The sequence below is a fragment of the Physeter macrocephalus genome, chromosome 9 (genome assembly GCF_002837175.3).
Source record: "Physeter macrocephalus isolate SW-GA chromosome 9, ASM283717v5, whole genome shotgun sequence".
Classification (NCBI taxonomy): domain Eukaryota; kingdom Metazoa; phylum Chordata; class Mammalia; order Artiodactyla; family Physeteridae; genus Physeter; species Physeter macrocephalus.
The window spans coordinates 3,327,152-3,340,510 of NC_041222.1; the positions used below are offsets into that span (position 1 = coordinate 3,327,152).

General features: G+C 39.8%; 2 protein-coding genes across 10 annotated transcripts in view; both read left to right on the forward strand.

The window, feature by feature from the left end:
• The window catches only part of DENND1A (DENN domain containing 1A), a 547,848-nt gene that overhangs the window by 371,098 nt on the left and 163,391 nt on the right, over positions 1-13,359 (forward strand). The window lies entirely within an intron of this gene.
• On the forward strand, positions 9,293-10,323 carry LOC102984199 (mitochondrial fission regulator 1-like). Its single transcript, XM_055086975.1, has one exon. The coding sequence runs from the start codon at positions 9,360-9,362 to the stop codon at positions 10,197-10,199; it is 840 nt and encodes a 279-aa protein (XP_054942950.1). The 5' UTR covers positions 9,293-9,359; the 3' UTR covers positions 10,200-10,323.

Consider the following 13,359-nt stretch of genomic DNA (forward strand, 5'->3'; position numbering starts at 1 on the left):
GGGTGGGAGGGAGGGAGATGCAAGAGGGAAGAGATATGGGGACATATGTATATGTATAACTGATTCACTTTGTTATAAAGCAGAAACTAACACACCATTGTAAAGCAATTATACTCTATTAAAGATGTTAAAAAAAATACTAGACATGTTGAGAATCAGGAAAAATGTAACCCATAACCAAGAGAAAAATTAGTTAACAGAAACAAACTCAAAAATGACAGATACGGTGGAATTAGCAGATGAGAACCTTAAGATAGACATTATAAAAGTTATAAGTATGCTCATGAATTTAAAGGAAGACTTGAACTAAATGAGGAGAGAAATGGAAGATATAAAAAGAATGAATGAAAGGGAATATCTACAGGTGAAAGATATAGCACCTGGAATGAAAATTTCACTGATAGGATTAAAAGGATATTAGACACTACAGCACAAATGATCAGTGAACTCGAAGACATAGCAATAAAAACTATCCATTATGAAGCATAGAAAGGAAAAAGACTGAAAAAGGTTGACAGAACCTCGACCCATAGCACAATATCAAGAGGACTAACATACATGTAATTAGAATCCTAGGGCTTCCCTGGTGGCGCAGTGGTTGAGAGTCCGCCTGCCGATGCAGGGGACACGGGTTCATGCCCCGGCCCAGGAAGATCCCACATGCCGCGGAGCGGCTGGGCCCGTCTAACTCATGATATAAAAAGCCCTCCAGAGCATTCAGATGGGCTTTTAAAAAATATACACAGCTGCCTGACACCAGGATGTCACTATGGGGTAGGTTAAATGGCTACCAACAGATACAAGGCCTCCAGCACTTTTTAATTCTTTAATCTTTTTCATTCTATGTCTAATGATATACTTAGAATGGGATGGGGGTGCAGGGTGGGTTTTGCTTTCCCTGTAAGAATATTAACAAATACTGAGGACTACAATTAAGGTGTCAAAATATAGGAAAATCAAAGGTAAAAGGTAACCAAAGGGCTCAGATGATTTTGGTCTATTCACAGAGCTCATCTTAACGTATCAGCAGCATTTGACAGTGATTTTCCCTTCTTCCTTTTTTCTTTTCTTAATAAATTTATTTATTTATATTTTCTTTGGCTGTGTTGGGTCTTCGATGCTGCCCGCGGGCTCTCTCTAGTTGTGGGGAGCCGGGGCTATTTTTTGTTGCGGTGCGCAGGCTTCTCATTGCAGTGGCTTCTATTGTTGCAGAGCATGGGCTCCAGGAATGTGGGCTTCAGTAGTTGCAGCTCGTGGGCTCTAGAGTGCAGGCTCAGTAGCTGTGGCGCACGGGCTTATTTGCTCCGCACTTGTGGGATCTTCCCAGACCAGGGCTTGAACCCGTTTCCCCTGCACTGGCAGGCAGATTCTTAACCACTGTGCCACCAGGGAAGTCCCTTCCCTTCTTCTTAAAGTACTGTCTTCATATGGCTCCTGACTCACCATATTCTACTGGTTTTACTTCACTTTTCACTGGCCTCTGCCTCTGTTTCCCTTGCTAAATTCTCTTCCCTTCCCAGTTTCTAACTGTTAGAGGTCTGAAAACCTCTTCTCATCTCTCTATACATACCTAGGTAATCTCATCCAGCCTGTGGCTTTAAATAGGACCCTAAATGTAGCTCTCCAGCCCCCACCTCTCCCCTGAGCTCTCAGCATGCATAACAAACTGCACATTCCACATTTCTACTTGCAAGTCTAATAGGTATTTCAAACTTAATACAGCCAAGACAACTCTGGATTCCCCCAGCCCATCCCCTTGTTGCCCAGTCTTCTCCCTTTCATCAGTGAGACTAAAAACTAGGAATCATCTGTCACAGCCCATATCCAATCCATCAAAAGTCCTGTGAACTCTATCTCCAGAGTACATCCTGAATTCTACAATTCATCAACATCTCCACCAGTACCACCCCCATCCAAGGTACTATTGTCTCTCATCCAGATTATTACAATAATAACTGTCCCCTTGCTTCCACTCTTACTTACCACCCCCAGGTCCCCACAAAGCAGCCAGAGTTACTTTTCTATCAATCAGACCATATCATTCTCCCACTAAGGCCCTCCAACGACCTCCCATCACCCTTGGAACAAAATGCAAACTTCACCGATTTAAGACATGTAAGTATAAGTTGATACAACTACATTGGAGAACAATCTGGCAAAGTCTGGTACACCAGAAGATCAGGACATCTTCTGACCCAGTGACTGCTCATCCAGGCATCTCCCTGAGAAAAACACTTGCAAAGATTCTGTACAGAGATGTTCACTGCAGAACTGTTTCCAGTAGTAGTAAAAAAAAAAAAAAAAAAAAAAAAAAGTATAAAACACCTAATTGTCCCTCAATACATAAGTTGAAAAATAACTTGGTTTTTTTCTTTTCACATGATAGAACACTATAAACTAGTTAAAATAAATAAATTTGATCTATTGACACAGTAATAAAGAGTCTGACTTTTTTTTTTTTCCGTGGTGCTGCAAGGCTTATGGGAATTTAGTTCCCCGACCAGGGATCAAACCCAGGGCCCTGGCAGCGAGAGTGCCGAGTGCTAACCACTGGACCGCCAGGGAACTCCCAGAGTCTGACTATTTTTGATGTTTGACCACTGACAGCATTCAAGTTCCAGCACTCTCCCTTTCCCTTTTGCCCCACATCTAGGCCAACCTATAAGAAAGCCCAGACACCCTCCCGTGGTGCTAGCAGGAAAGTTTAAACCAGCCCCTTGGTGGAATCATCTCTCCACCTCACTTCCTAACCACAATACAAACCAGAGCCACCGCCCCACCTTTACTCTTTTTTTGCTCCAGACAAAACCCAAGTTCTTGTCCTTCCAGGAATTTTTTTTTTTATCATTTCAATGTTTCACTTACTTTTTTCCAGCTTTACTGAGATATAATTGACATATAACATTGTATAAGTTTAAGGTGTACAATGTGTTGATTTGATATATTTATATATTGCAATATGGCTACCACCATGGCCTTAGGCAACACCTCCATCCTGTCACATAATTACCATTTCCTTTTAATGGTGACAACATTTAAGAACTCCTCTCTTAGCAACTTTCAAGTATACAATACAGTATAATCAGCTATAATCACCATGCTGTACATTAGATCCCCAGAACTTATTAATCTTATAACTGAATGTTTGTACCCTTTGATTCAATATCTCCCCATTTCCCTCCACCCCCCAGCCCTTGGGAACCATGGCTCTACCCTCTGTTTTTCTTAGTTCAGCTGTTTTAGATTCCACATATAAGTGATATCATACAGTATTTGTCTTTCTCTGTCTGACTAATTTCACTTAGCATAATGTCTTCAAGGTTCAACCAAGCTGTCACAAATGGCAGGATTTCCTTCTTTCTCAGGCTGAATAATATTCCATTGTGTGTGTGTTACGTATATATGTGTATATACGTATAATGTATATATACACTTATACATTATATCTTCTTTATCCATCCATCTGTTGACAGACTTGAGTTGCTTCCTATCTTGGCTACTGTGAATCATGCAGCAGTGAAGACGGGGGTGCAAATATCTCTTTGAGATCCTGTTTTCATTTCTTTTGGATATATACACAGAAGTGGGATTGCTGGATCATATGCTAGTTCTACTTTTAATTTTTTGAGGAACCTCCATACTGTTTTCCATAGTGGCTGTACCAATTTACATTCCCACCAATAGTGCAAAAAGATTTCTTTTTCTCCAGATCCTCACCAACATTTGTTATCTCTTATCTTTTTGATGATAGTCATTCTAACAGGTATGAGGTGGTATCTCATTGTGGTTCTGATTTGCCTTTCCCTGATGATTAGTGATGTTGAGCATCTTTTCATGTACCTATTGGTCATTTGTATATCTTGTTTGGAAAAATGCCCATTCAGTTCCATTTTTTAATCGGATGTATGTTTTTTGCTGTTGAGTTGCACGAGTTCTTTATATATTTTGGATATTAACCTCTTATCAGATATGATTTGCAAGTATTTCCTCCCTTCCCATAGGTTGCCTTTTTATTTCATTAATTGTTTATTTTGATGTGCATAAGTTTTTAGTTTGATACAGTCCCACTTGGTTTTTGCTTTTGTTCCTTGTGTTTTTGTTGTCATATCCAGGAAACCACTGCCAAGACCAATGCCAAGGAGCCTTTTCCTTTCAGGGAATATTTTTGATGCTGACAATGTGAGTATTTCATATACATTAGAACCTAGACATCAATGTAGGCATCCCCATATCCATAAATCCCTGAGAGGGGAGAAGGAAGGAGCTTCCATGCATCCATCAGGGAATGCTGGTATCCATATAAAACACATACCAATTAGATAAACCTTGAAAGCATGTCAACTGGGTGGGAGGGAAGAATATATGACAGAATTGATACTGTATAATATAATTTATGGGGCTTCCCTGGTGGCGCAGTGGTTGAGGGTCCGCCTGCCGATGCAGGGGACACGGGTTCATGCCCCGGCCCAGGAAGATCCCACATGCCGCGGAGCGGCTGGGCCCGTGAGCCATGGCTGCTGAGCCTGCGCGTCCGGAGCCTGTGCTCCACAATGGGAGAGGCCACAGTGGTGAGAGGCCCGCCTAGCGCAAAAAAAAAAAAAAAAAAAATTAGAATCCTAGAAGGAGAGGAGGGTGGAGAGAGACAGAAAAAATATTTAATGAGATTATAGCCAATATTTTTTCAGTTTTGATGAAAACAATAAACTCAGAGTTCCAGGAAGCTCAATGAACCTCGAGCATAATAGACGCAAACAAAACCACACAAAGGTGCATCATGATAACTACTCAAAACAAGTGATACAAAGAAAAGTTTAGAATTAGATAAAGAAGAAAGACACATTATGTAAAAGAAAAAAGTGATTACGGAAGACTTCTTGTAAGAAACAACATGAACCAGAAGATAATGGAATGACATTTTTAAAGTAATGAAGGAAAATTTTCTTCAACCTCGAAATCTATATCCAGTGAAAATATCCTTCAAAAATAAAGGCAAAATTAAAATTTCTTCAGACAAATAAAAAGTGAAAGAAGTCATTGTCAACAGACCTGCACTGCAAGAAATGTTAAAGGAGGTTCTTCACGTGGCAGAAAAATACCATAGAGAAACTTGGACAGTAAGGGAGTGAAGAGTGCCAAGAGTAGTAAATATGTGGGTAAATGTAAGAGACTTCTTTTCTCGTTTTTAATTTCTATAAAAGATAATTGAGTATTTAAAGTAAATAATATCAGTGTATTATGTGCTATACGTAGAAGTAAAATGTATGACAACAGTAGGACAAAGGACAGGGAGAGAATGGAAGTATACTGTTTTAAGGTTCTTAAATTACATGTAAACTGTTATAATATTATTTGAAAGTAGAGTATTAAGTTAAAAATGTATATTGTAGGACTTCCCTCGCGTCACAGTGGTTAAGAATCCGCCTGCCAATGCAGGGGACACAGGTTCGAGCCCGGGTCCGGGAAGATCCCACATGCCACAGAGCAACTAAGCCCATGTGCCACAACTACTGAGCCTGTGCTCTAGAGCCCATGAGCCACAACTACTGAGCCTGCGAGCCTAGAGCCTGTGCTCCACAGCAAGAGAAGCCACTACAATGAGAAGCCCACACACTGCAACAAAGAACAGCCCCCACTCGACACAACTAGAGAAAGCCCGTGCACAGCAATGAAGACCCAACACAGCCAAAAATAAATAAATAAATATTTTTAAAATGTATATTGTAAACCTTAGAAGAGCCGTTAAGGAAAAAAAAATAAGACAGTGTTATATAGCTAATAAGCCAATATTGAAGGTCCAAAAGATTTTGGAGGCGGGAAGGATAAAGGAACCAAACACAGATGGAACAAATAGAAAAGTTAGCAAGATGATAGATTTACCCAACTATAGTGATTATTACATTAAATGTACATGGTCTAAATACTCCACTTATTGGAGATTATTAAATTATATTTTAAAAGTAAGACCCAATTATATGCTGTCTACAAGAATTCCACTTTAAAGAGTCAGATGAAAAGTAAAAGGGTAGAGAAGATATACCATACAAACACTAATGAAGAGAATTGGTAGGAGAGAAGAGACAAATCTTCCTTATAAAAGAATTTCAAATTAATATCTGTAGATACTGTCCTGTCTAGGAGAAGGAGCTTAATCTCTGTGTCCACACACACACACACACACACACACACACACACACACACACACACACACACACAACACACTTGAGTGTGGGCTGGACTTAGTGACTCACTTCCAAAACTAGTGTATATAAAGGGAAAAAGAGTAACTTTAGTGGAGAAATGGCAGAAACTACCTTAACCAAGTGATGTCATGTGACTATCATTGTAAACTTGATATGATGTGATGAGGAGATTATGTCACCTTTGTGTTATTCTTTCCAGAAACCCAGTAAAATCATGACAGAACCTTCAGATAAACTCAGATTGAGGGACGTTCTATCAAATACCTGACCAGTACTTCTCAAAACTATCAAAGTCAGGGACTTGCCTGGTGGTCCAGTGGTTAAGACTCCGTGCTTCCACTGCAGGGGGCATGGATTCAATCCCTGGTCGGGGAACTAAGATACCGCATGCCGCGCAGTGCAGCCAAAAAAAAAAAAATTTTTTTTTTTTTAAATTTTTAAAGAAATCTATCACGGTCATAAAAAACGTAGGAAAGACTGGGGAACTGTCACAGACCAGAGGGGACTAAGGAGACATGACAACTAAATGCAGTGTGGAATTCTGGATTGGATTCTAGTATAGAAAAGACGCATTAATGGAAAAACTGGTGAAATCACGATAAAGTTTGGAGTTTAGTTAATAATAATGTACCAATGTCAGTTTCTTAGTTTTGACAAATGCACCATGGTAATGTAAGATATGGGAAACTGAAACTGCATTGAGGAGTATCTGGGTGCTCTCTCTATCTTTGCAACTTTTCTGTGAATCTAAGAATATTCTAAAATGTATATTTTTTGAAAAAGAGAAACAGAAAAAAGGAATTAAGGGAGTATTGGGAACAATTTGATGCCTGTAATTTTGACAAATTGGATGAAATGAACAAATGCCTTGAAATACACAAATTACATAAAGTGACTGAAGAAGGAATAGAAAATTGAAAAATAGTACTCTTTCTATTAAAGAAATTTGAATTTGTAATTAAAATTTTCCCACAAAGAAAACTCCAGGCCCAGATAGCTTCACTGATTAATTCTATCATATATTTTAGGATACATCTTACACTAACTTTTTCAGAAAATAGAGAGGAAAGGAACACCTTCCACCTTATTTTATGAGGTCAGCATTACCCTGACATGAAAATCAAAGAATTTACAAGAAAAAAATAATATTGACCAATATACCTAATAAATATAGATGTAAAAACCTTTAACAAAGTATTAGCAAATTGAATACAGCAATATATAAAAAGGATAATACATCATAATCAAGTGTGTACAGATTGGTTAAATATTTGAAAGTAAATCAGTGTAATTTACCATATCAACAGACTAAAAAAGGAAAACGATATCAAAACATAAGGCAAAAAAGTATTTTAGGAAAAATTCAACACCTGTCCTTGACAAAAGCTCTTAGCAAACCTAGGTGTCCTCATAGTGACAAAGAGCATCTAGGAAGAACTTACAGCTAACATCATACTTCGTGGTGAAAGACTGAATGCTTTCCCCTTGAGAACGAGAACAAAAAAAGGATGTTTGCTCTTCCCATTTCTATTCAGCATTTTACTGGAGGTTCTAACCACTCACTAAGACAAGGAAAAGAAATAAAAGCCCTAAAGGTTAGAAAGAAGGAAGAAAAATTGTCTTTATTCAGACAACATGATCATGTATATGGAAAATCCAAAGGGGGTCTCATAAACAAATTTGGCAAATGTACAGGATAAGGTTAGTATATAAAAATCAAATGTACTTCTATATACTAGTAATGAGCAATTGAAAAATGAAATATTTTAAAGTACCATTTTAAATAGCATACAAAACACAGAATACTTAGGAATACATTTAACAAAATATGTGCAAGATTTGTATACTGAAAGCTATAAAACATTTCTCAGAAAATAATTTAAAAGACCTAAACAAATGGAGAGATACTCCACTTTTTGGATTGGAAGACTCAATATTTTTAAGATGTTAATTTTTCCTAAATTGATCTATAGATTCAATATAATCCCAGCCCAAATTCCAGATGGCTTAAAAAAAAAAACAACTTGAGCTGATTCTAGCATGCACATGAATATGCGAAAGATCTAGAATAGCCAAAACAATGTTGAAAAAGAACAAAGTTGTAGGACTTGTATTACCTACTTTTAAGACTTCCAGTAAAGTTATAGTAAATGTAGATCAACGTTGTAGGTAAACATAGAGTTCAATAGAACAGAATAAATAGTTCAGAATTAGGCCCACACATAAATGGTTAAACTTCAACAAACATGCCAAAGTAATTCAATTGAGAAAGGATAGTTTTCTTCAACAAATGCTACTGGAAGAACTGGATATCTATATGGAAAAAAATGAGTGTTGACTTTTACCTTCTGCAAATATTAGCCCAAAATGGATTATAGACCTAAACTTAGAGGCAAAAACTATAAAATGAATAGAAGAAAAGATAGGAGAAAATCTTCATGAACTTAAGGTAGGCATAGTTTTCTTAGTTAAGACATAAAACACAGGGACTTCCCTGGTGGCACAGTGGTTAAGAATCTGCCTGCCAATGCAGGGGGCATGGGTTTGAGCCCTGGTCCGGGAAGATCCCACATGCCACGGAGCAACTAAGCCCATGCACCACAACTACTGAGCCTGCGCTCTAGAGCCCTTGAGCCACAACTACTGAGCCCATGTGCCACAACTACTGAAGCTCGCGCACCTAGAGCCGGTGCTCCGCAACAAAGAGAAGCCACCACAATGAGAAACCCGTGCACCGCAACGAAGAGCAGCCCTCGCTCACCGCAACTAGAGAAAGCCCGTGCACAGCAACGAATACCCAATGCAGCCAAAAACAAAAAGTCACCATTTTAAAAATGAAGGGGCAAGCCACAGACTGAGAGAAAATATTCTTGATGCTTATATCTGCAAAAGGACTTTTTCCCCAGAATATGTAAAGAACCCTTAAACCGAATAATAAGACAGCAGCCCAATTAAAAAGTAGGCAAAAGACTTGAAGAGACGCTCAACAATAAAGGATATTCAAATGGCCAATAAGGCTGTGGTAGGAGGGGCCGTGAGGAAGATAAGCCTGGTGTTTCTTAAGATGGCCTGATATGAAGGCTTCACGCCTCCTGCCATCCCAAGCCTCCAGAGCTGCCCTGTGGCTGCCTTGTCCTTCAAGTGCAGGAGCCAGTTGAAATGTCAGGAATGGAGGCCAATGTGACCATCCCAATCTGGCAAAACAAGCCTCATGGGGCTGCTCGAAGCGTAGTGAGAAGAACGGGGACCAACCTGCCCCTGAAGCCATGTCCCCGGGCATCCTTTGAGACCCTGCCCAACATCTCTGACCTGTGTCTGAGGCATGTACCCCCAGTCCCTACTCTGGCTGACATCACCTGGATTGCTGCAGATGTAGAGGAGACTTATGCCCTTGTCAGGAGCGATACACGCCCCCTGAGGCACACCCGGAAGCCCAGCCCTCTGATCGTCATTCAGTGCAATGCCTCAGTGCCCAAACTGCGTGGGTCGGAGGAAAGGCTTCTGGCCTTGAAGAAGCCAGCCCTGCCAGCCCTTGGCCGCACCGAAGAGCTGCAGGATGAGCTGAGCCACCTGCGCAGCCATATTGCTAAAATAGTGTCAGCTGATGCAGGAAGTTCAAATGTCTCTTCTCCCTTACCTTGTTTTGGATCCTCATTCCACTCTACAACTTCCTTTGTCTTTAGTGACATCACCAAGGAGACCAAGGTACAGGTCCCTGAGCTTCCATCAGTCCCCCTGCTTTGTTCTGCCAGCCCTGAATGTTGCAAACCAGAACACAAAGCTATCTGCAGCTCATCTGAAGATGACTGTGTCTCTCTGTCCAAGGCCAGCAGCTTTGCAGATATGATGGGTATCCTAAAGGACTTCCACCGGGTGAAGCAGAGCCAAGACCTGAACTGGAGTTTATTGAAGGAGGAAGACCCTCCCATGCTTATCTCTGAGGTCCTAAGGAGGAAGTTTGCTCTGAAGGAAGAAGATACCAGTAGAAAAGGAAACTGATAGCACTCAGCTCTGCAAACTCAGTCTCAGGCTCCTGGAATTCCTTCAATAGCTGCCTTCCTCACCGCAGATGCTTCTGCCTCTCAATTAGAAATCTTCTGCAACAGTCTTGCCGAAAGCTAGAGCTTGGACCAAGAGAAGAGCCGCACCGTATGTTTTCCATACTTCAAACCTTGGCAGAAGCTAAGGCCTGTTTTGAGCTGAGACATGCTACAGGTAATTGTGTAGGTTGGAATGTCCCAGTTTAAAGGGTGAGATAGAAGTTTCTGGTTTTTCCTTGCCCCTGTGTGAAAATAGGTCCTAAATGAATGACTGACTTCACTGCACTAGACCCCATAACTGGTCTTACTGAACACTTTGTGCCCAGCTGTCACTTACTCTGAGTGGCTTCCTTGCAGCAGAGCAGGGCTGAGGGCAGGGGGCTATGTTTATGCACACATGCACAGAGCAGGGAAAATCTTACGCTGCTCCATCATGAACTGACACCAGTGCCCAGCAGTCACTCTCTCCCCCTTCCCTGTCCAACACCTACATGTAGAGGTCGGGCCACTGGACCAGCTGACACTTGGGCTGCTGGGAGGCCTGGGCTGTTTTTTTCTTAAATATATTTTGTAATACTGTACAACCAAATCTACCCTCCAAGGCCCTGGGGCCTCATTGGTTCCACTAATTGAAAGCTCTTTCTCTTCCACAAATTTTAGTTTAAGCCCAGTAGGAAAGAGAAATGGAGAGGGGAAAGAGAGTACCATCCTTCTTCCAGGCCCTTGACTGCTCCTTTTCATTGGGCCAAGGTTTTTACCTACCACACCGTGCATGACTCGGATGCCCTCAGGTCCGTTTTCTCTACGGTATGTATCCTGTGTCTGTTTAGGTTGAAGCGCTACCTGACATTAAAGGGATTCGGAGAGAAAAAAGAAAAAAAATGGCCAGAAGGCACAGGGAAAGATGCTCCATGAGGGTGTAAATTGATACCACAAGGAAGGTACTGCTATATACCCACTGGTATGGCTAAAATAAAAAGACTGTGCTTTTCTTATAAATGAGTATCTTAAACAAATGTTTACTATGTGACCAAGTAATTTCAGTCTTAGGTATGCACCCAAGAAGATGAAAACTTATGTACACACAAACACATGTACGTGAATGTTTTTAGCAGCTTTGTTCATAATTGCCAAAACCTGGAAACATCCCAGATGTCATTCAACTGGTGAAGGACAGTGGTGTGCTTGTAAAATGGAATACTACTTGGCAATCAAAAGAAACTAAATACTGATCTATCCAACAAAATGGATGAATCTCACATTATGCTAAGTGAAATAATCCATTTATTTGACATTTTGGAATAGGCAAAACTGTTGAGGGAGAAATCGGATGAGTGGTTGTCAGGAGTGGGGGTGGGAGGAGCAGCTGACTATAAAGGGGTACAAGGGAAATTTGGGGGATGATGGAACTGTTCTGTATCTTGATTGTGGGGATGGTTACATGGCTATGTGCATCTTTCAAAATTCATAAAACTAGCCACCAAAAGTGGTAAATTTTACTGTATGTAAGTCATACCTGACTTAAAAAAATTTTTTTAAAGGCTAACAATAACAAGTGTTAGGAAGGATGTGGAACAACTGATCTGAAACTTTCATCACTGGTATTGGGAGCATAAAACAGTACAACCACTTTGGAAAACAGTTTGGCAGTTTTCTCTGAAGTTAAATGTACACCAGCAATATAACCCAGTAACCCCACTCGTAGGTATTTATCCAAGAGAAATGAAAATATATATCCAAACAGGTTTGTACATGAGTGTTTATAGCAGCTTTATTCACAGTAAACAATACCTGGTAATAATCCTAATGTCCATCAGCTGATAGATAGATAAACAATATGTTTTATCCCTACTTTTTACCACATAAATCATTATTCATTGTAGCTTACTTGTGATACACAAAACAACATGGGTGAATCTTGAATATATTACACTGAGCAAAAAAAGCCAGACACATGAGAATGTACTATATGATTTCATGTACTTAAAATCTAAAAGAGAGAAAACTACACTACAGTGCGTGAAAGCAGGCCAGTGGTTGCCTCGGCCTGGGATGGAGAAGGCAGGAACTGATTGAAAAGGGCAGGAAGGAACATTTTGAGGTGAAGGAAATGTTCTATTTCTTGATTGTGGTGATGGTTACACAGATGTATATATTTGTCAAAACTCATTGAACTGTACTTTTTAAATATATGCATTCTATTGTATATTAGTTATGACTTGATAAAGTAAATTTTTAAAATTTACTTTATCAAGTCATAACTAATATACAATAGAATGCATATATTTAAAAAGTACAGTTCAATGAGTTTTGACAAATATATGGAAGAGGACTTGGAAATTAATTTTGAAAAGGAAGTTCTAATGTTGTTTAGCTTTTAGAACAGCTCTGCCGATTTTCACATGATTTATGAACATGGGTTAAGGGGTAACTTTGGAGGCAGGGTGGCTCTGGCTTTCTACTAGTTACCTAGACAATTTAGTCTTAAATTTTGTAATCTTATCTCAGTTAGTTTTTTGTACCATTAAAAAAAAAAGAGGGAGTTGGCAAGGTTAACACTGTTGTACTTTGCTGGGTTCCATGAAACTTGCAAATGTATTGCTTTCACTGACAATATTGTATTGTTCCCTAGCTGTGGATTTGGGGGAAGGAATATGGCAAGAATAGTCCATCTTTTATTGGTGTAAAGGCCTGTTTACAGACTTCATTTTTTAAAAATAAATTTATTTATTATTTATTTATTTTTGGCTGCATTGGGTCTTCGTTGCTGATGTTTATCTCAAGCCCATGTGGATGCTTTGAACAGAAACATAATGTCCCTCCCTCTGCAGCCATTTAACCAAGCACTCTTCATCTGTTTCTCTCTTAAAATTTAAAGAACATCTCTTGTTCCTTCAAGAGTGTTAAGTATACACTGTTTAGCCAATGGGTAAAATTTGTAGAGCTTTTTAAAAGCTTGGCAAAAGAGAGCTCAGACGCTTCCAGGCTTCCAGTGAGGTGAACATACCACACCTCATCACTGATTTCCCAGAGCTCAGTCGGGGCCCTTTCTAATATTCTTTGGCCTGAAACTCACAGGTTTTTGTGTATGCACATGTATGCGGAGACCTTTACCATCT